This window comes from Bufo gargarizans, chromosome 4 (genome assembly GCF_014858855.1).
Source record: "Bufo gargarizans isolate SCDJY-AF-19 chromosome 4, ASM1485885v1, whole genome shotgun sequence".
Lineage (NCBI taxonomy): Eukaryota > Metazoa > Chordata > Amphibia > Anura > Bufonidae > Bufo > Bufo gargarizans.
In genome coordinates, this window is record NC_058083.1 from 523,147,029 (window position 1) to 523,167,960 (window position 20,932).

At 44.1% G+C, this 20,932-nt stretch overlaps 1 protein-coding gene across 2 annotated transcripts in view; it reads left to right on the plus strand.

The window, feature by feature from the left end:
• Positions 1-20,932, plus strand: part of GALNT14 (polypeptide N-acetylgalactosaminyltransferase 14) — a 417,279-nt gene that overhangs the window by 356,830 nt on the left and 39,517 nt on the right. For both annotated transcript variants that reach the window (XM_044292046.1, XM_044292047.1), the window contains exons 8-9: positions 464-548; positions 1,525-1,628. In XM_044292046.1, the coding sequence (XP_044147981.1) occupies positions 464-548; positions 1,525-1,628 (189 nt within the window). The remainder of the gene's footprint in view (positions 1-463; positions 549-1,524; positions 1,629-20,932) is intronic.

Consider the following 20,932-nt stretch of genomic DNA (forward strand, 5'->3'; position numbering starts at 1 on the left):
TTATAAGAAGATCAGTAGAAAGATCTCTGTTCTGTCCATTCATGTATTTGTACATTGTAATTGGGTCGCCCCTAAGACATATTGGGTAACTCCAAGTCTGATGGCCGTTCTGTACTGCAGGCCACCCGTTCCCTTACTTACCTTGGTCGTCTCCTCTGCACCCAGTCTTTCATTTCCTTCTTCACAAGGTGCCCAGTCCTGTAGCCACCATGTGTGGTCTGACGACTAATTTCTAGAGAGGAAAATCTCTGGGGGAGATTTATTATCACTCAATTCCTGTTTCACATAGAAAAGTCGTAAATTTTGTCTCAAGTGACGGTTCTCTTCGTCTCTGTGGGACTTCCAGAAATAGCCGCCTGCTGCTCCCGGCCCCATGTGTTGTATGTGTGCATATACCTTATATGTGGATTTAGTCCATAACTTAAAGGTTTTTAATATATTTTTGATTTTTTTTTCTGACAAGGTTTTGACTGGAGTTTGCACTTTAAATGGGAGCAGCTGTCTTCAGAACAAAAAGCAAAGCGATTAGACCCAACAGAACCGATAAAGTGAGTATAACACACCAGGTACCTAAACCATGATACTCATGTCCGTCCTGGGCCAGGATCAGCTACCATGGCTGCATTTAAATGGTTTTTCCGAGATTCTGATATCGACGGTCTATCCTCAAGACAGGTCATCAATATCAGATCGGCGGAGGTCCGACTCCAGGCACCCTCACCAATAAGCTGTCTGAAGAGGCCGCTGCCTGTCTGTGAGTGTTTAGGCCTCTTCCTGGGCCATGTGATGTTACGTTCATCATTCACATAGCCTAGGCATAGCTCAGCCGCATTCAAGTGACTGGGGCTGAGCTGCAATTCCAAGCACGGCCACTATTCAATGTATGGCGCTGTGCTTGGTGAGATGCAAGGAGGCCGAGTTGCTGGGGGTAGGTCATAAATATCAGAATCTCGAAAAACCCCTTTAAAGAGTGCAATGAGACCCGCAGAACCACCCCCGGAGGGGCATATACTTTTCATGTGGCACAACTTCCATGCGCTGCCCAACATCTTCCATGCCCACGGCCCTACCCTTAATAAACATGGTGCTGAAAAATGGCAAACTAAAGTGCAACAAATAAGTAGTAATGGGGGAAATCTAACAAGGACGTGGGTGTGAACACTTTTGCACAGCGCGGTTAAAGCATGGCATGGTAATAGTAAATATCCGTGCTCGAGTAAGGGCTCATGCACACGAACATATGTATTTCGCAGTCGGCAAAGAAACGGATACGCAAAAAATACGGATGACATCCATGTGCATTCCATACAGAACAGTCTTATCCTTCTCCGTTATGCGGACAATAATAGAACATGTTTTTTTTTGTAGAACGGACGTATGGAAACGGAATGCACACGGAGTAACTTCCATAATTTTTTTTTCGGCCCCATTGAAGAGAATGGTTCCGCCTACGGTCTGCAAAAAAAAACGGAACAGACACGGAAAGAAAATACGTTCATAGTCTCTTTTCTGTCTCATTCATAGGACTCCTGTGATAGCCGGTGGACTCTTTGTGATAGACAAGTCTTGGTTTAACCACTTGGGGAAGTACGACACAGCCATGGACATCTGGGGAGGAGAGAATTTTGGTAAGTGGTTTATGGATGTAGCAGAGCTGAACGTAATAAAAATAAAAAAGTATGAAAAATGTAATAAAGGTAAAAATAATGTGAATCATAGGATAATAACATGTTTGTGAACCTCCACATTGAAGGCAATGTCAGGGTTGCGTTAATCGAGACTACAATTTTAGTTACCTGTGTCTGGTGTAGACAGGGAGACTTGTACCGTACCTTCTGTGGATCACTAAAAACCGTGGAATGTGCTCAGTTTGTATTGAGATTTGTTCAACAAAAAATGCTGAATTCTGTGCCGGTCACATACTGTACATATCAGCCCAGAAATGTTTTGTGATCGGATGAGTTTTGTTTCCAAATATAAATGGTGTCCAGTAATTAGGGGAAGATCAGGATCCTAAGGGTGCGACTTCCTGATGCAGTTCTGGAAACCAAAATCAGGAGTAAATTCGAAATAGGAGAGAAAGTGTAAAGGACGGAGACGACTTACCAAAAATTTGGAAAAATTAGCAATTTTCAAGATTACAATTTCTCTGCTTTTAAAACAGATAGTGATACCTCCTAAAATAGTTACATTACATTCCCCATATGTCTCCTTCATGTTTGGATCATTTTGTAAATGACATTTTCTTTTTTTGGGACGTTAGAAGGCTTAGAAATTTAGAAGCAAATCTTGAAATTTTTTCAGAAAATTTCCAAAACCCACTTTTTAAGGACCAGCTCAGGTCTGAAGTCACTTTTTGAGGCTTACATAATAGAAACCACCCATAAATGGCCCCATTTTAGAAACTACACCCCTCAAGGTATTCAAAACTGATTTTACAAACTTTTTTTAACCCTTTAGGTGTTCCACAAGAATTAAAGGAAAATGTAGATGAAATTTCAGAATTTAACTTTTTGGGCAGATTTTCCATTTTAATAAAAAAATATTCCAGTAACAAAGCAAGGGTTAACAGCCAAATAAAACTCAATATGTATTACCCTGATTCTGTGGTTTACAAAAACACCCCATATGTGGTCGTAAACTGCTGTACAGGCACACGACAGGGCGCAGAAGAAAAGGAGCGCTGCATGGTTTTTGAAAGGCAGATTTTGCTGGGCTGATTTTTAGACACCATGTCCCATTTGAAGACCCCCTGATGCACCCCTAGAGTAGAAACTCAAAAAAAAGACCCCATTTTGGAAACTACGGGGTAAGGTGGCAGTTTTGTTGGTGCTATTTTAGGGTACATATTTTGGTTGCTCTATATTACACTTTTTGTGAGGCAAGGTAGCAAAAAATAGCTGTTTTGGCACCGTTTTTATTTTTTTGTTATTTACAATGTTCATCTGACAGGTAAGATCATGTGGTATTTTTATAGAGCAGGTTGTTACGGACAGGACAATACCAAATATTACTTTTTTTGGTTGTTTGTTTCAGTTTTACATAATAAAGCATTTTTGAAAAAAAAAAATTTTTAGTGTCGCCATATTCTGAAAGCCATAGTTTTTTTTGGGTGACAGTCTTATGTAGGGGCTCATTTTTTTCGGTATGAGATGACTGTTTGATTAGTACTATTTTAAGGTGCATATCACTTTTTGATCGCTAGGTATTACACTTTTTGTGATGTAAGGTGACAAAAAATAGCTTTTTTGACACACTTTTTATTTTATTTAGGGGGTTAGGTCATCTGATCTTTATATACAGCAGGTTCTTACGGACGCGGCGATACCTAATATGTATACTTTTATAATTTTATTTAAGTTTTACACAATAGGAGCGTTTTTGAAACAAAAAAAATCATGTTTTAGTGTCTCCATTTTCTGAGAGCCATAGTATTTTTATTTTTTGGGTGATTGTCTTAGGTAGGGTATCATTTTTGCAGGATAAGATGACAGTTTGATTGGCACTATTTTGGGGTGCATATGACTTTTTGATCTCTTGCTATTACACTTTTTGTGATGTAAGGTGACAAAAAATTTCTTTTTTGACACTGTTTTTATTTGATCTTTTTTACGGTGTTCACCTGAGGGGTTAGGTCATGTTGTATTTTTATAGAGTAGGTTGTTACGGATGCGGCGATACCTAATATGTCTACTTTTTAACTTTTTTTACATTTAACACAATAAAAGCATTTTTGAAACAAAAAAAATCATGTTTTAGTGTCTCCATCATCTGAGAGCCATAGTTGTTTTAATTTTTTGGGCGATTGTCTAAGGTAGGGGCTCATTTTCTGTGGGATGAGGGGGCGGTTAGATTAGTACTATTTTGGTGGGCATACGCCTTTTTGATCGCTTGGTGTTGCACTTTTAGTGCAGGTAACAGAAAATGTATTTTTTAGCACAGTTTTTATTTTTGACCGTGTTCATCTGAGGGGTTAGGTCATGTGATATTTTTATAGATCCGGTCGATACTGACGCGGTGATACCTAATATCAACTTTTTTTTTTCACCTATGTTTTACAAAAATTTTTTTGCTTTATTTTGGGAAAATGACGCTTTTTTTTACTTGAAACTTTTAATTTTTTTGTAGAAATTTTTTATTTTTACTTCTTTTTTCACTTCATCTTTTGTCCCACTCTGGGACTTTAACTTTTGGGGATCTGATCCCCTTTACAATGCTTTACAATACTTCTGTATTGTAAAGCATTGGCTGTAAGTGTATTACACAGTGTAATACAGGGGGCTGGATCTCACAGGCTAAGGCCTCCTGCACACGACAGTTTTTTTTCACGGTCCGCAAAAACGGGGTCCGTGGGTCCGTGATCCGTGACCGTTTTTTCGTCCGTGGGTCTTCCTTGATTTTTGGAGGATCCACGGACATGAAAAAAAAAGTCGTTTTGGTGTCCGCCTGGCCGTGCGGAGCCAAACGGATCCGTCCTGAATTATAATGCAAGTCAATGGGGACGGATCCGTTTGACTGTTGACACAATATGGTGCCATTTCAAACGGATCCGTCCCCATTGACTTTCAATGTAAAGTCTGGAGTTCTTTTATACCATCTGATTGGAGTTTTCTCCAATCCGATGGTATATTTTAACTTGAAGCGTCCCCATCACCATGGGAACGCCTCTATGTTAGAATATACTGTCGGATATGAGCTACTTCGTGAACCTCAGATCCGACAGTATATTCTAACACAGAGGCGTTCCCATGGTGATGGGGACGCTTCAGGTTAGAATACACTACAAACTTTGTACAAGACTGCCCCCTGCTGCCTGGCAGCACCCGATCTCTTACAGGGGGATATGATAGCACAATTAACCCCTTCAGGTGCGGCACCTAAAGGGGTTAATTGTACTATCATATTCCCCTGTAAGAGATCAGGGCTGCCAGGCAGCAGGGGGCAGACCCCCCCCCCTCCCCAGTTTGAATATCGTTGGTGGTACAGTGTGCACCCCCCATCGGGCCCCCCGTCCTCCCTCTAATGTTAGAAATCGTTGGTGGCACAGTGTGCGCCCACCATCGCCCCCCCCCTCCCTCTATTGTAATAAATCGTTGGTGGCACAGTGTGCGCCCACCATCGCCCCCCCCCTCCCTCCCTCTATTGTATTAAATCGTTGGTGGCACAGTGTGCCAACCACCATCGGCCCCCCCCCCTTCTATAGCAGTAACAACATTGGTGGCAGTGTGCGGCCTCCCATCCCCCCCCCCCATCATTGGTGGCAGCGGAGTTCCGATCGGAGTCCCAGTTTAATCGCTGGGGCTCCGATCGGTAACCATGGCAACCAGGACGCTACTGCAGTCCTGGTTGCCATGGTTACTTAGCAATAGTACAACAGTAGAAGATTCATACTTACCTGCTTGCTGCTGCGATGTTCGTGTCCGGCCGGGAGCTCCACCTACTGGTAAGTGAAAGGTCTGTGCGGCGCATTGCTAAAGAACTGTCACTTACCAGTAGGAGGAGCTCCCGGCCGGTCACAGACATCGCAGCAGCAAGCAGGTAAGTATGAATCTTCTACTGTTGTACTATTGCTAAGTAACCATGGCAACCAGGGCTGCAGTAGCTTCCTGGTTGCCATGGTTACCGATCGGAGCCCCAGCGATTAAACTGGGACTCCGATCGGAACTCCGCTGCCACCAATGATGGGATGATGGGGGGGGGGAAATGGGAGGCCGCACACTGCCACCAATGTTGTTACTGCTATAGAGCTATAGAGGGAGGAAGGGGGGGCCGATGGTGGTTGGCACACTGTGCCACCAACGATTTATTACAATAGAGGGAGGGAGGGGGGGGGCGATGGTGGGGGCACACTGTGCCACCAACGATTTATTACAATAGAGGGAGGGAGGGGGGGCGATGGTGGGCGCACACTGTGCCACCAACGATATTCAAACTGGGGAGGGGGGGGGGTCTGCCCCCTGCTGCCTGGCAGCCCTGATCTCTTACAGGGGAATATGATAGTACAATTAACCCCTTTAGGTGCCGCACCTGAAGGGGTTAATTGTGCTATCATATCCCCCTGTAAGAGATCGGGTGGCTGCCAGGCAGCAGGGGGCAGTCTTGTACAAAGTTTGTAGTGTATTCTAACTAGAAGCGTCCCCATCACCATGGGAACGCTTCTGTGTTAGAATATACTGTCGGAAATGAGTTTTCACGAAGTGAAAACTTAGATCAGAAAAAGCTTTTATGCAGACGGATCTTCGGATCCGTCTGTATGAAAGCAACCTACGGCCACGGATCACGGACACGGATGCCAATCTTATGTGCATCCGTGTTCTTTCACGGACCCATTGACTTGAATGGGTCCGTGAACCGTTGTCCGTCAAAAAAATAGGACAGGTCATATTTTTTTTGACGGACAGGATACACGGATCAAGGCCTCGGCTGCAAAACGGTGCATTTTCCGATTTTTCCACGGACCCATTGAAAGTCAATGGGTCCGCGAAAAAAAACGGAAAATGGGACAACGGCCACGGGTGCACACAACGGTCGTGTGCAGGAGGCCTAAGGCCTCTTTCACACGGGCGTGAGTTTTTTTGCCCGGATAAGAACCGGGTGCGTTGCGGGAAAATGCGCGATTTTTTCTGCGCAGGTGCAAAACATTGTCATGCGTTGCACTCGCGTGAGAAAAATCGCGCATGTTTGGTACCCAAACCCGAACTTCTTCATAGAAGTTCGGGCTTGGGATTGATGTTCTGAAGACTGTATTATTTTCCCTTATAACATGGTTATAAGGGAAAATAATAGCATTCTGAATACAGAATGCATAGTAAACCAGCGCTAGAGGGGTTAAAAAAAAATAAAAAAAAATTTAACTCACCTTAGTCCACTTGCTCGCGAAGCCCGGCATCTCCTTGTGTCTCCGCTGCTGATGAACAGGACCTGGGGTGAGCTGCTCCATTAAATACAGGTTAAGGACCTTCGATGACGTCACTCCGGTCATCACATGGTACGTCACATGATCTTTTACCATGGTGATTCACCATGGTAAAAGACCATGTGATGACCGGAGTGACGTCATCGAAGGTCCTTAAGCTCTATTTAATGGAGCAGCTCACCCCAGGTCCTGTTCATCAGCAGCGGAGACACAAGGAGATGCCGGGCTTCGCGAGCAAGTGGACTAAGGTGAGTTAAATTTTTTTTATTTTTTTTTAACCCCTCTAGCGCTGGTTTACTATGCATTCTGTATTCAGAATGCTATTATTTTCCCTTATAACCATGTTATAAGGGAAAATAATAATGATCGGGTCTCCATCCCGATGGTCTCCTAGCAACCATGCGTGCAAATCGCACGGCATCCGTACTTGCTTGCGGATGCCATCCGATTTTCACACACCCCATTCACTTCTATGGGGCTTGCGTCACATCAAAATCTGAAAATATAGAGCATGCTGCGATTTCAACTGAACACACAAGTGATGCGTTAAAAACATCGCTCATGTGCACAGCCCCATAGAAATGAATGGGTCAGGATTTAGTGCGGGTGCCATACGTTCGCCGCACGGATCGCACCCGCACGGAAAACTCGCCCGTGTGAAAGGGGCCTAAGAGGGATGGCAGCCACGATGCCTAAGGAAGGCATCGGGCTGCCTTCCCTTCCATCGGGTCCCCTTCACAGCAGCGCGGGGACCCGATGGCCACCCCGCACCCGACACCATCCTGCACATGCCGCGGTCAGCGCTGACCGCGGCCGTGCAAGGGTTAATGCACCGGCATCTGTGTTTTCACCAGTGGCTGCCAGACTCTGCCGCTGATCGGCGCTGGTCCTTAAGTCACTGGCACCAGCGCCGGTCCTTATAGGGTTAATTCACTCTTCACTTTGGCTTCCAAAACTGCATGTAGAAACCTGACTGTGTGACCAAACCCTTAAAGTTTTGGGGTGGAGTAACCTCTTCTTGATGATAGCATACTGCGCTCATATACCAACACCATATGCTGTAACGCCCAACTATCAGGATGGTACGGTCTTCGAGAGACAGTGGCAGACAGCCCTTGTACATATACCCCACAAACAGCACAATAAAAAATAATAATGACTAGTGATGAGCAAATTGATCCGAATTTCAGGGAAAATTTGATTCTCCAAATTTCCTTGTGCTTCGTGGTAACAAATCGATTTTCCCTGAATTGGGGTAAAAAAAAAAAATCATACTTACTGTACCTCATCTGTTTGAGTGCGAAGAGCCCGCCGCCATCTTGTTTGAAGATTCCGCGCAAAAACTCGCGCATGGCGACGTATGATGTCACCACGCCGACCAACGTGATAACATCATCATGTGCCACACGAGATTTCGTGCTGGATCTTCAATGAAGAGGGTAGCCAGCTCTAAGCGATCAAATGGACGAGGTAAGTATGATTTTGTTTTTATTTTTTTATTATAGACCTTAATATTAATGTCAGATTCCGCGATCAGCAATGAACGTGGTATCTGAGGGGTACAATGACGGGGGCAGCACAATCGCCGTTTCCTATCACTACGTACAAAGAAATTAAGTCATTCGTCACAAATGTTTGTAAAATGTTTTGTAAAATTCGGCGAAGCAGCTGCGTTGAATTTTCAAGAACTTCGCTCAACATTAATAATGACGTAATATTCTGAAATAATAGCAACATACAGCGCTCAACTAATAGCCCCTTATAGTGCCCAGATAACAGCTACGTATACCCAAGAGAAAGCGGATCAGCACACGTCATAGCGCCATGAAATAGTAATGACATTTACTGCTACAGTGACAGCAATATATATTGTAGTGCCGAAATGATAGCAACATAGAGTGCTCACATACCGACACCATAGAGCGGTCAAGTACCAGGATCATATAGTCTTCGAGAGACGGTGGCAAACGGCTCCTCTAGATACAATCCCACAGAACCAGGTTCACCAATCTGCTGATACTACACGGATAATTGTCCGTCTGTGAAATGGTCCCTGATGTGTGAGGCTGAGAGGAGGGAAACGAGATCATGAGCCCCATCGGCGTCAGGAATTGTGGTGACTGTGTGCTGCGCTGTGGAATGTGCCGGTGCCATACTGTATAAGCAACATGAAATGAATGAAGCAATATCATTTTTTGGTCTTTTGTCTGTGGAAACAGCACCACCCCTGTCCACAGGCTGTGTCTGGTATTGCAGCTAATGAGGCTGAGCAGTATTACCACATGCAGTCTTATGCATAAGGGTGGAGCTGTTTAAAAAAAAAAAAAAAAAAAAAAAAAACATTTATATTTCTTCATTTGTGTTGTTTTTTTGCACCAATTTTGAGTCATTTCCATGTTGTTTTCCATTCGCCTCCAGAGCTGCTTTTCAAAATTCTGCTGGTTTTCTTTGGAAATGGACTCTGTGAGATATGCTATACCCAGCGCAATTCTGACAGCAGCTTTGGATGTGAATGGAGAAGACATTCCGGATCAGTAAGAGGAGAAGCAAAGTATTTCCAAAGTTACTGTATATTTTGTGTTGCAAATTGCCATTAGACAGTGGATGGGAGATGCATTGGGCCTGACGAGGGCCCGCTAGGACTGTTCCGCTGCGTTGCGGAGCTAATTGCACTTCAAGCACAGTAATCCTGGACGTGAATGTGGAAATGGGAAGAGCACAATACACAGTTATTCCGAACGCTCATAAAAATGAATTATTAAACCCTCATTCTGCAACCTACAGAATGTCATTAAATAGATGAGTATTTACCTAGAGAGATCCTGGGATTTCCACAAGAATAGAAAGTACATAAATCACGGCTGCAGATGGGATGAAAAGGGGAAATCAATTCAAATGACTTCTTATTTTTGGTTTACATTAATCAATATCCTCCCCGGGGGCCTCGGGGGCCCCGCATGCTAATTTCACCGCTACAGAAAATGATGTAGACGCAAATTAACTGCAAATAAAAAGTCAAATATAGTAAAAGCTCTGACATGGTGCACGATACAGTCATTAGGCAAGGGATACATGATGATATATGGGGCGGATGTGCATTAGTCACATTCTGTGGAGGGCAGTGACCTGGAGAGTGAAAGAAGCACAGGTTCCTCGTCAACAACAAAATGTGCTCTTATGGTCTGCCACCACTAGGAGGAGCTCTCTCCATATATTGCTCCCATTTACTTTTATAGTACACCTAGAATTCTGTATGCAGTGAGCTCCCCCTAGTGATGGCCAAAGGCAGCTAGAATTTTTCAGTTGTCCACGCTTGTCTGCAGGTTCTGGTATTGCAGCTCAGCCCCGAAGAAGTGATTGGGATTGAGCTGCAATACCAGACATGACCTGTGGACAGGTGCGGCACTGTTTTTTGGAAGAAATTAGCCATGTTTGAGATCTTGCGCAACTCCTAGAATTCTATGGTTGCTTACCAGGGCACTTTGCACCAACGGCTGACTAATAATGTCTCAATAACCATGGACCCTTCATGAGGATTTTATGGAGATGGAGGTGTCAAGACAGTAGAATCGACTGGGGTCGTGAGACTTGGAGAAGGGGGTGCTAGTACCAGATGCATCCCATGTTACCTGCTGAGGGACACATACAGTCCTGCAAAGTAGTACTTTGGGGACATTCCTGGGTGGTCCCAGCGGTGGGAATAATGATGAGCAAGGTCCTGCCCAATTAGGGGTGGATTTGGCATTTCCAGTTTGTCACACCACTAAGCTCCACCCCTGTTGCACCACCAAAGCCCCTCCCACATTGCTCCGCTAAACCCCTCTCTCAGCTTAGCAGTGCAGCCTGGGCACATCTGCTACTGCTCTACACCTGTGAGGGCCCCCCTCCACATTGGCCCTCTCTGCCCTGTTTTTTTTTAAGTCAACCTCTTGTTCTCTGGGGCCCCAAACATTTGTTTGGTTTGCATGGCGGTAAAGTCCGCCACCGTGCCCCAATAAAAACTTTTTTGCAATTTTTATGTCAGTTTTGGGTTTGCATTGCATTTTCTGGACCCTGATTCTTCTCGGGCTGCTGCCTCCTATTCCCAAGGACGTGACTTGTGTCCTCTCTTCCATGAAGAGCCTTCTTGTGATTTCTCTCTGGTGTAACAGGTGGGACGCCTCGTCTCCTCTGTCACTCGGCAGATAACTCTCTAATCCCCTCCGCTCCCTCCTTCTTGTGATTTCTCTCTGGTGTAACAGGTGGGACGCCTCTTCTCCTCTGTCACTCGGCAGATAACTCTCTAATCCCCTCCGCTCCCTCCTCCTTGTGATTAGCGCTGTTATCTCCACTCTCCGCTTCCCATCTCTCTGCTTTACAATCTGCACTAAACTCCATGTCCATGATTCTAAAACTAGGTTGACGTCTTGTCCCAGGTTCTCATATCAAATCTCCCACTATGTTTGATTCTGTATTGCTTACAAAGTTTTCCATTTGTCCTTGGAACATTTTTTTTATCCCTTAAAGGGGTTATGACATAAGTAATGAAAATCAGATGTCATATAGTACCTGACCGTCTCTTTCTAACAAAGCTAAAACCAGCTCTGTACCTCACATGGATCCAGAGATCTCCACGTTCATTTCTCCAATTTTTCTGCTATATTCTCTTCAGCATGGCTGCTTATGGGGGCGGGGGGGTACTTTCTGCTGCAGCTCTCTACCTATAACAGCTCAGGAGACCTGTCCCTGCTGCTGTAGCTCTTTCCTTCTGACTTTCACAGCTTCTTACAATAGACATGGCTGGTGGCAATTGAAGATTCAAACTGAGCGCGTGCAACCACCTCAGTGAGGTGGACAAGAAATAAAGAAAAGAGCACTAGGGGGCACTACACATATACTTTTTATTGAAAGTGGCCATATTAGCTGTTTTATTACATGCAAATTACTAAAGTATTCAGATCCAGGTGCTGGTTTGAAAAGTGTAGAATGTGTTTTGTGGCACAATCCCTTTAACTCCGTTACACATAATGCCTTACATGTATGGCATTATGCACCCGCATATGTATGGAGCGGGCCGCTGCGGTATCATACAGCAGGTACCCTGCCGCAATGATGGGGAATGGCGCTCCCTCTGCTTTTCAATTGGAGCCCCCTCAGTGAAATCGTGGGGCTACGATTGGTTACCATGGCAGCCTGGACGCTGCTGAAGCCTTCCAGGCCTGCCATGGTAAGCTCCCTGCTGAACTATGCACGAGGCACAGCTCAGCAGGGATAGTGTCAATATCCCATTCACCCTAATAGATCTCTATTAGGCCTCTTTCACACTACAGTATGTCGATTTCAGTGTTTTGCGGTCCGTTTTTCGCAGATCCGTTGTTCTGTTTTTTTGCTTCCGTTGTGTTTCCGTTTCGTTGTTCCGTTCCGTTTTTCCATATGGCATATACAGTATACAGTAATTACATAGAAAAAATTGGGCTGGGCATAACATTTTCAATAGATGGTTGAGAAAAAACAGAATGGAAACGGAAGACATACGGATGCATGTCCGTTTTTTTTGCGGACCCATTGACTTGAATGGAGCCACGGACCGTGATTTGCAGGCAATAATAGGACATGTTCTATCTTTCAACGGAACGAAAAAACGGAAATACGCAAACGGAATGCATACGGAACACATTCCGTTTTTTTTGCAGAACCATTGAAATGAATGGTTCCGTATATGGACCGTATACGGAACGCAAAAAACAAACTGCAAAATGAAAAAAAACAAAAAAAAACGGTAGTATGAAAGGGGCCTTAGGGTGAATAGGACAAGGGATCAAAAGATCCCAGGTTCTAGCCCACTACCTTAACGTAATCGTTATTAAATAAAAAGTAAAAAAAAACACCAAAATATTAAAAGTTTAAATCTCTCCCCTATCCCAATTTTACATATAAAAATATATATATTAAAAAAAACAACTATTAGGTATCACCACATCCAAAAATGCCTGAACTATTACCATATTTTAAAAAATTCTATTTTTCTTGCCTATATTTATATTTTATCTATTTCTCTTGCTTGTATTTGTTTATTTTCATATTTGTATATTTATTTATTTCACTTATATTATTATTATTTCGCTTATATTTTCCAACTTTTTCTCAGACTGTATGGAGCTTAAACCCTTATCCCCTTCTTCATCCCCCCGGCCCCCCACATGTGAGCTGAATCGCGCCTGGAAAGGGCTTTTTTGTTTATATTATTACACTGCTAGGTGGAGGCTTCTGCCTAGCAGTGTTCCTGGTGATGTCTTCGGCCATGATGGGCGGGCTTTAGCACTGCAGGCTCGGGCAGCACTAAAGCCGGCCCATTAGTGGCTCACTGCTGGGCGGATGTCACGCATCGTGTGGGGGGGAAACACCACACTGAGCATAGGAGGGAAGGGGGAAACAGGGAATCAGGCCTGAGAACTAGGGAAGAAAGGTGGACACCTCCTAGTGAAAATCCTAACCAAAATCCTGACTGACTACCAGTATGAACAGACCCCAAGGGTAGGTGAGTTCATACACAGGAATACCTAGAGTCCTATCAGGCCCTATAGGACCCTGGTACTAATCGCAGGGATGAGACTACCTGTTCCTCTAAAAGGAAGGACGAACAGGAGTCTTCTTCAGGCCTAATTCAAACAATGCAACACACAGAACCCATACAAAATACAAAAGGGCAAGGAAAGACTTAACTTTAAAGCGGCTATGGAAGCACCAGAAAATCAGCCGAGATCCAACCACAATCTATCCAAAGGTCCAAACAGAAGCTATAAACCACACAGCATTGTGGGAGAAGCAACTATAAATGGAGAAGGTAAAATTACCCTAATAGGGAAAGAAGGTATGGCAAGCACCAGAAACAACACAGACGTCATATGATCCAAACGGAAAACATGTCAGATCAAACCACATGTTGCCAGTCTCACTGATCTCCTGCCACCTGTCTCTGGAACGTCCGTGACAGCGGAGGCCTCCTGCTAGCTTTCTCCATGGAGAGCCCGGTACGTCACTGGCACAGGGCAATAGAGAGTATCGGAGCATGAAATGCTCAGATGCTCATATGAAGAGGGGTGAAGATGGGGATATGTCTGGGTTCAGCTCTGAACCCGGACAACCCCTTTAAGGACCAGACTGCTTTGGCCCTTTAAGGCGCAGGGCCTTTTTTTTTTTTCATCCCAAGAACAATAACCTTTAGTTTTTTTTATAATGTAGCTAAATGAAGGTTTTATTATTTCTTCCAGGAAGAGTTGCATTTTCCAATGGCACCATTTAGGGATATTTTTAATGGCAACTCTGATATTTTATGCCATATACCATGCATTATATGGTAAATCATGCCATCACTTTATTCTGGGGGAAAATTGGTGATACCAAACATGCCTAGTCTGTTTTAGTATTTTTACTAATTGCCTAGGGGCGGCCATTGCAGTTGCCTGTATAATACGGCTGACACCGGTGGGTGATAATTTGACGTCTCCTATGCTCGTACCATAACTGCAGCGTCCTGGTGACAGTAGTGCGGCAGTTGGTTAGTTAGTTAAAGCGTCTCCAGCCTATTAATTCTATACGACCTTGATTGAGTTGAACTTAAATGTGAGTTTCCTCTGAAAATGGACGGCACTTGCCATATTAAGTGGCCTATTTGTGTATCACATTTTACCGAGCCGTACAGATTTAATGAGATAGAGCTGAAAGAAAACTCAATACCTGTCGGTATCTGTCTGAGGAATGTGACAAGAGCACAAATACAAATGGAATTACTTAGAAACAGAACCGTGTCTGGTGTCAGGAGGAGAGGGCTTGCATGACTGAGCCGGAACAAGCCCGCAGTTTAGAAGCTGACACTTTCTATTATACCAGCATACAATTTTTATGAGGAGCTCCCTGGAATACAGCACAGCCTCTATCATGTATCGTTTTGTATTGATACAATATAATCTTGTTGCCACTTTGTTTTACTTTTCCATATGCAGCATGCTCTTTGTGCACACTTGGGACAGATACAGTATTTATCTACTTACCCGTCTTCTGGCGTGTTTATTCGATGCTGGGAATAATAATTAGTACATACGTGGCTTTCTCCTGTATGGCTGTTCCCCTCCAAACACGCTGGATCTCGCAGTTAGTCCGCACGCTGGTGGCGGCACATTCGTTTTAGCGCATGCGGATTAGGAATATCGGGACGCCAACTTTGCTCCGTTGATCGGAGAGACTGGCAACTCGTGGGTTAAATTGACAAGTTCACTGTGGATCTTATTGTGTCTGTGTTTTGGTGAATGCCGCACCCCTTGCTTCAGGTGTTGCTTGTTGGTAATTGACTTTTCCCATAAGTAGCCGCTTCTCACTCTTGGAGGTGCGGTTTATAGATTTTCTTCCTGCCTTCTAACTGGCTGGTCGGTTGTACTCTGTGCTGCTTCTGGAGTTGCCAGTTTTCTACTTTCAGTTAAGTCTTGTCTTTTCTTATTGTGTGTTATATTCCCTGTTGTTTGTATCTGGGCCTGAGACAGAGACTTCCATTGGGTTGTCTCTGGTCCTAACCTCATTCCAGGGCCTTATAGGGATATAAGGGCCTAGGTATCCAGCATATGAATATGTCTACCTTTAAAGGGACTCTGTCACCACTTTCTAACCCCCACTTTTAAAACTATAGTTCTGTCCATGGAGCCCCTGTGATTTCAATGGTGTTGTTATATGCGAAATCCGCAGGCTCGTTTTGATAAAAAAAACCTTTTATCTAACCTGTCAATCATGAGGATAAGGTGCCCAGGGCGTTTCTCCCGGTCTGAACATGCCGCCGCCGCCGTTGGTGCCCAGCTCCTCCTCTGATCCTTTCAGCGCCGCCTGAATGTGAAGAAATACGCCTCCGGCTCTCCCTCAGTCCCCCCTCCTTTTCTAAAATTTTGTGCGTGCGTACAGGCCTGTGCCTGATCCGCCCGTGCGGACTTTTCGATTCAGCCTCATTGAGCGAAGTGCGCATGCGCACTTCGCTCAACCTCCCGATAACGCGAACACTGCTGCACGCGCGGGATCTTAGAAAAGAAGGAGGGGGGACTGAGGGAGAGCCGGAGGCGTATTTCTTCACATTCAGGCGGCGCTAATTCAAGGCAGAGGAGGAGCTGGGCACCAACGGCGGCGGCGGCGGGCGGCATGTTCAGACCAGGAGAAACGCCCTGGGCACCTTATCCTCATGAGTGACAGGTTAGATAAAAGGTTTTTTTATCAAAACGAGCCTGCGGATTTCGCATATAACAACACCATTGAAATCACAGGGGCTCCATGGACAGAACTATAGTTTTAAAAGTGGGGGTTAGAAAGTGGTGACAGAGTCCCTTTAAAGGTAGACATATTCATATGCTGGATACCTAGGCCCTTATATCCCTATAAGGCCCTGGAATCTACACCCTCGTGGTCATAATCCAAAGCATACTGCGTCTGCAGCTCGCAGTGCTATGGATGTGCTTTCCCTGACATACAATTAAAAGTTATTACGACGAAGCTCCCCCGACATGTTTCACCGCTCGCGCGGCTTCTTCAGGGGGATGGAGCTACATGCGCGGCTTCTTCAGGTTGCATGTAGCTCCATCCCCCTGAAGAAGCCGCGCGAGCGGTGAAACATGTCGGGGGAGCTTCGTCGTAATAACTTTTAATTGTATGTCAGGGAAAGCACATCCATAGCACTGCGAGCTGCAGACGCAGTATGCTTTGGATTATGACCACGAGGGTGTAGATGTAGCGAGTCGTACTGGTAACAGAGACTAAGCTGAAACAAGCAGCGAGATATGTTGCTCTAATAAATATTTAATGTTGCAAACAGCAGACCGCATACATTGCTTGAATGATAGTGTAATCTGGTGGCATATAACACCAGTGTACCATCAAAGGTGAAGATAACTTTTGAGGTGCATCTACCTAATATAAATATCATTCTCAGAAGGATATAATCCGGGATAGGTATTGATATAGTACCATAATCACCCCGTGGACACTATCCCTTACATATATATTTTTAAAGACTCTCAATAGAGTTGTTTCTTGTTTGTTGTGTACTAAATGTTGGGAAAATTATTCTAATAAATAATAATAAAAGTTATATTTTAAAATTGACCTGAAACAGGAATTATTGGTCTTTCTGACCATTGGATTATAGTGTGGAGTCCCCCCCACACTGATTGTGATATTTTCTCTATTAATATATACACTCACCTAAAGAATTATTAGGAACACCATACTAATACGGTGTTGGACCCCCTTTTGCCTTCAGAACTGCCTTAATTCTACGTGGCATTGATTCCACAAGGTGCTGATAGCATTCTTTAGAAATGTTGGCCCATATTGATAGGATAGCATCTTGCAGTTGATGGAGATTTGAGGGATGCACATCCAGGGCACGAAGCTCCCGTTCCACCACATACCAATGATGCTCTATTGGGTTGAGATCTGGTGACTGTGGGGCCATTTTAGTACAGTGAACTCATTGTCATGTTCAAGAAACCAATTTTAAATGATTCGAGCTTTGTGACATGGTGCATTATCCTGCTGGAAGTAGCCATCAGAGGATGGGTACATGGTGGTCATGAAGGGATGGACATGGTCAGAAACAATGCTCAGGTAGGCCGTGGCATTTAAACGATGGCCAATTGGCACTAAGGGGCCTAAAGTGTGCCCAGAAAACATCCCCCACACCATTACACCACCACCACCAGCCTGCACAGTGGTAACAAGGCATGATGGATACATGTTCTCATTCTGTTTACGCCAAATTCGGACTCTACCATTTGAATGTCTCAACAGAAATCGAGACTCATCAGACCAGGCAACATTTTTTCAGTCTTCAACAGTCCAATTTTGGTGAGCTCGTGCAAATTGTAGCCTCTTTTTCCTATTTGTAGTGGAGATGAGTGGTACCCGGTGGGGTCTTCTGCTGTTGTAGCCCACCTTTCTTTCCCATTCTGACATTCAGTTTGGAGTTCAGGAGATTGTCTTGACCAGGACCACAACCCTACATGCATTGAAGCAACTGCCATGTGATTGGTTGACTAGATAATCGCATTAATAAGAAATAGAACAGGTGTTCCTAATAATTCTTTAGGTGAGTGTATAAGCCTTTAGCTTTGATTACGGCACGCAGTGGCTGTGACATTGTTTCGATAAGCTTCTGCAATGTCACAAGATTTATTTCCATCCAGTGTTGAATACATTTTTCACTAAGATCTTGCATTGATGATGGTAGAGTCTCACTGCTGAGCAAAGCCTTCTCCAGCACATCCCAAAGATTCTCAATGGGGTTAAGGTCTGGACTCTGTGGTGGCCAATCCATGTGTGACAATGTCTCATGCTCCCTGAACCACTCTTTCACAATTTGAGCCCGATGAATCCTGGCATTGTCATTTTGGAATATGCCCGTGCCATCAGGGAAGAACAAATCCATTGATGGAATAACCTGGTCATTCAGTATGTTCAGGTAGTCGGCTGACCTCATTCTTGGAGCACATACAGGGAGTGCAGAATTATTAGGCAAGTTGTATTTTTGAGGATTAATTTTATTATTGAACAACAACCATGTTCTCAATGAACCCAAAAAACTCATTAATATCAAAGCTGAATATTTTTGGAAGTAGTTTTTAGTTTGTTTTTAGTTTGAGCTATTTTAGGGGGATATCTGTGTGTGCAGGTGATTATTACTGTGCATAATTATTAGGCAACTTAACAAAAAACAAATATATACCCATTTCAATTATTAATTTTTACCAGTGAAACCAATATAACATCTCAACATTCACAAATATACATTTCTGACATTCAAAAACAAAACAAAAACAAATCAGTGACCAATATAGCCACCTTTCTTTGCAAGGACACTCAAAAGCCTGCCATCCATGGATTCTGTCAGTGTTTTGATCTGTTCACCATCAACATTGCGTGCAGCAGCAACCACAGCCTCCCAGACACTGTTCAGAGAGGTGGACTGTTTTCCCTCCTTGTAAATCTCACATTTGATGATGGACCACAGGTTCTCAATGGGGTTCAGATCAGGTTAACAAGGAGGCCATGTCATTAGATTTTCTTCTTTTATACCCTTTCTTGCCAGCCACGCTGTGGAGTACTTGGACGCGTGTGATGGAGCATTGTCCTGCATGAAAATCATGTTTTTCTTGAAGGATGCAGACTTCTTCCTGTACCACTGCTTGAAGAAGGTGTCTTCCAGAAACTGGCAGTAGGACTGGGAGTTGAGCTTGACTCCATCCTCAACCCGAAAAGGCCCCACAAGCTCATCTTTGATGATACCAGCCCAAACCAGTACTCCACCTCCACCTTGCTGGCATCTGAGTCGGACTGGAGCTCTCTGCCCTTTACCAATCCAGCCACGGGCCCATCCATCTGGCCCATCAAGACTCACTCTCATTTCATCAGTCCATAAAACCTTAGAAAAATCAGTCTTGAGATATTTCTTGGCCCAGTCTTGACGTTTCAGCTTGTGTGTCTTGTTCAGTGGTGGTCGTCTTTCAGCCTTTCTTACCTTGGCCATGTCTCTGAGTATTGCACACCTTGTGCTTTTGGGCACTCCAGTGATGTTGAAATATGTCTGAAATATGGCCAAACTGGTGGCAAGTGGCATCTTGGCAGCTGCACGCTTGACTTTTCTCAGTTCATGGGCAGTTATTTTGCGCCTTGGTTTTTCCACACGCTTCTTGCGACCCTGTTGACTATTTTGAATGAAACGCTTGATTGTTCGATGATCACGCTTCAGAAGCTTTGCAATTTTAAGAGTGCTGCATCCCTCTGCAAGATATCTCACTATTTTTGACTTTTCTGAGCCTGTCAAGTCCTTCTTTTGACCCATTTTGCCAAAGGAAAGGAAGTTGCCTAATAATTATGCACACCTGATATAGGGTGTTGATGTCATTAGACCACACCCCTTCTCATTACAGAGATGCACATCACCTAATATGCTTAATTGGTAGTAGGCTTTCGAGCCTATACAGCTTGGAGTAAGACAACATGCATAAAGAGGATGATGTGGTCAAAATACTCATTTGCCTAATAATTCTGCACTCCCTGTACTGTTGTTGAACCTAGACCTGACCAACTGCAGCAACCCCAGATCATAGCACTGCCCCCACAGGCTGGTACAGTAGGCACTAGGCATGATGGGGGCATCACTTCATCTGCCTCTCTTCTTACCCTGATGCACCCATCACTCTGGAACAGGGTAAATCTGGACTCATCAGACCACACGACCTTCTTCCAGTGCCCCAGAGTCCAATCTTTATGCTCCCTAGCAAATTAAAGCCTTTTTTCTGGTTTGCCTCACTGATTAGTGATTTTCTTACGGCTACACAGCTGTTCAGTCCCAATCCCTTGAGTTCCCTTCGCATTTTGCGTGTGGAAATGCTCTTACTTTCACTATTAAACATAGCCCTGAGTTCTACTGTTGTTTTTCTTCAATTTGATTTCACCAAACGTTTAAGTGATGGCCGATCACGATCAATCAGGATTTTTTTCCCGCCACATTTCTTCCTCGAATACGATGGGTCCCCACTATCCTTCCAGTTTTTATTAATGCGTTGGACAGTTCTTAACCCAATTTTAGTAGTTTCTGCAATCTCCTTAGATGTTTTCTCTGCTTGATGCATGCCAATGATTTGACCCTTCTTAAACAGACCAACATCTTTTCCACGACCACGAGATGTGTCTTTCGACATGGTTGTTTAAGAAATGAGAAGCAACTCCTTGCACCAGCTGGAGTTACATAACTTATTGCCAGCTGAAAGATAATCGCCCATGCAGTAATTATCCAATAGGAGGCTCACAACTATTTGCTTAGCTAAATCCAGGTGGCGACAATTTTTTTTGGACAGGTAGTGTATATATAATTAATTAATTTAATTCTATATTGTATATGTATTTTTTATTTCCATTTTTAGATTGTTCAATTGGTATTTTTATGCAAATTATTTTTTAAATAAAATGGTATGCATGATATATGGAGCCGGCCATTGATTGAAC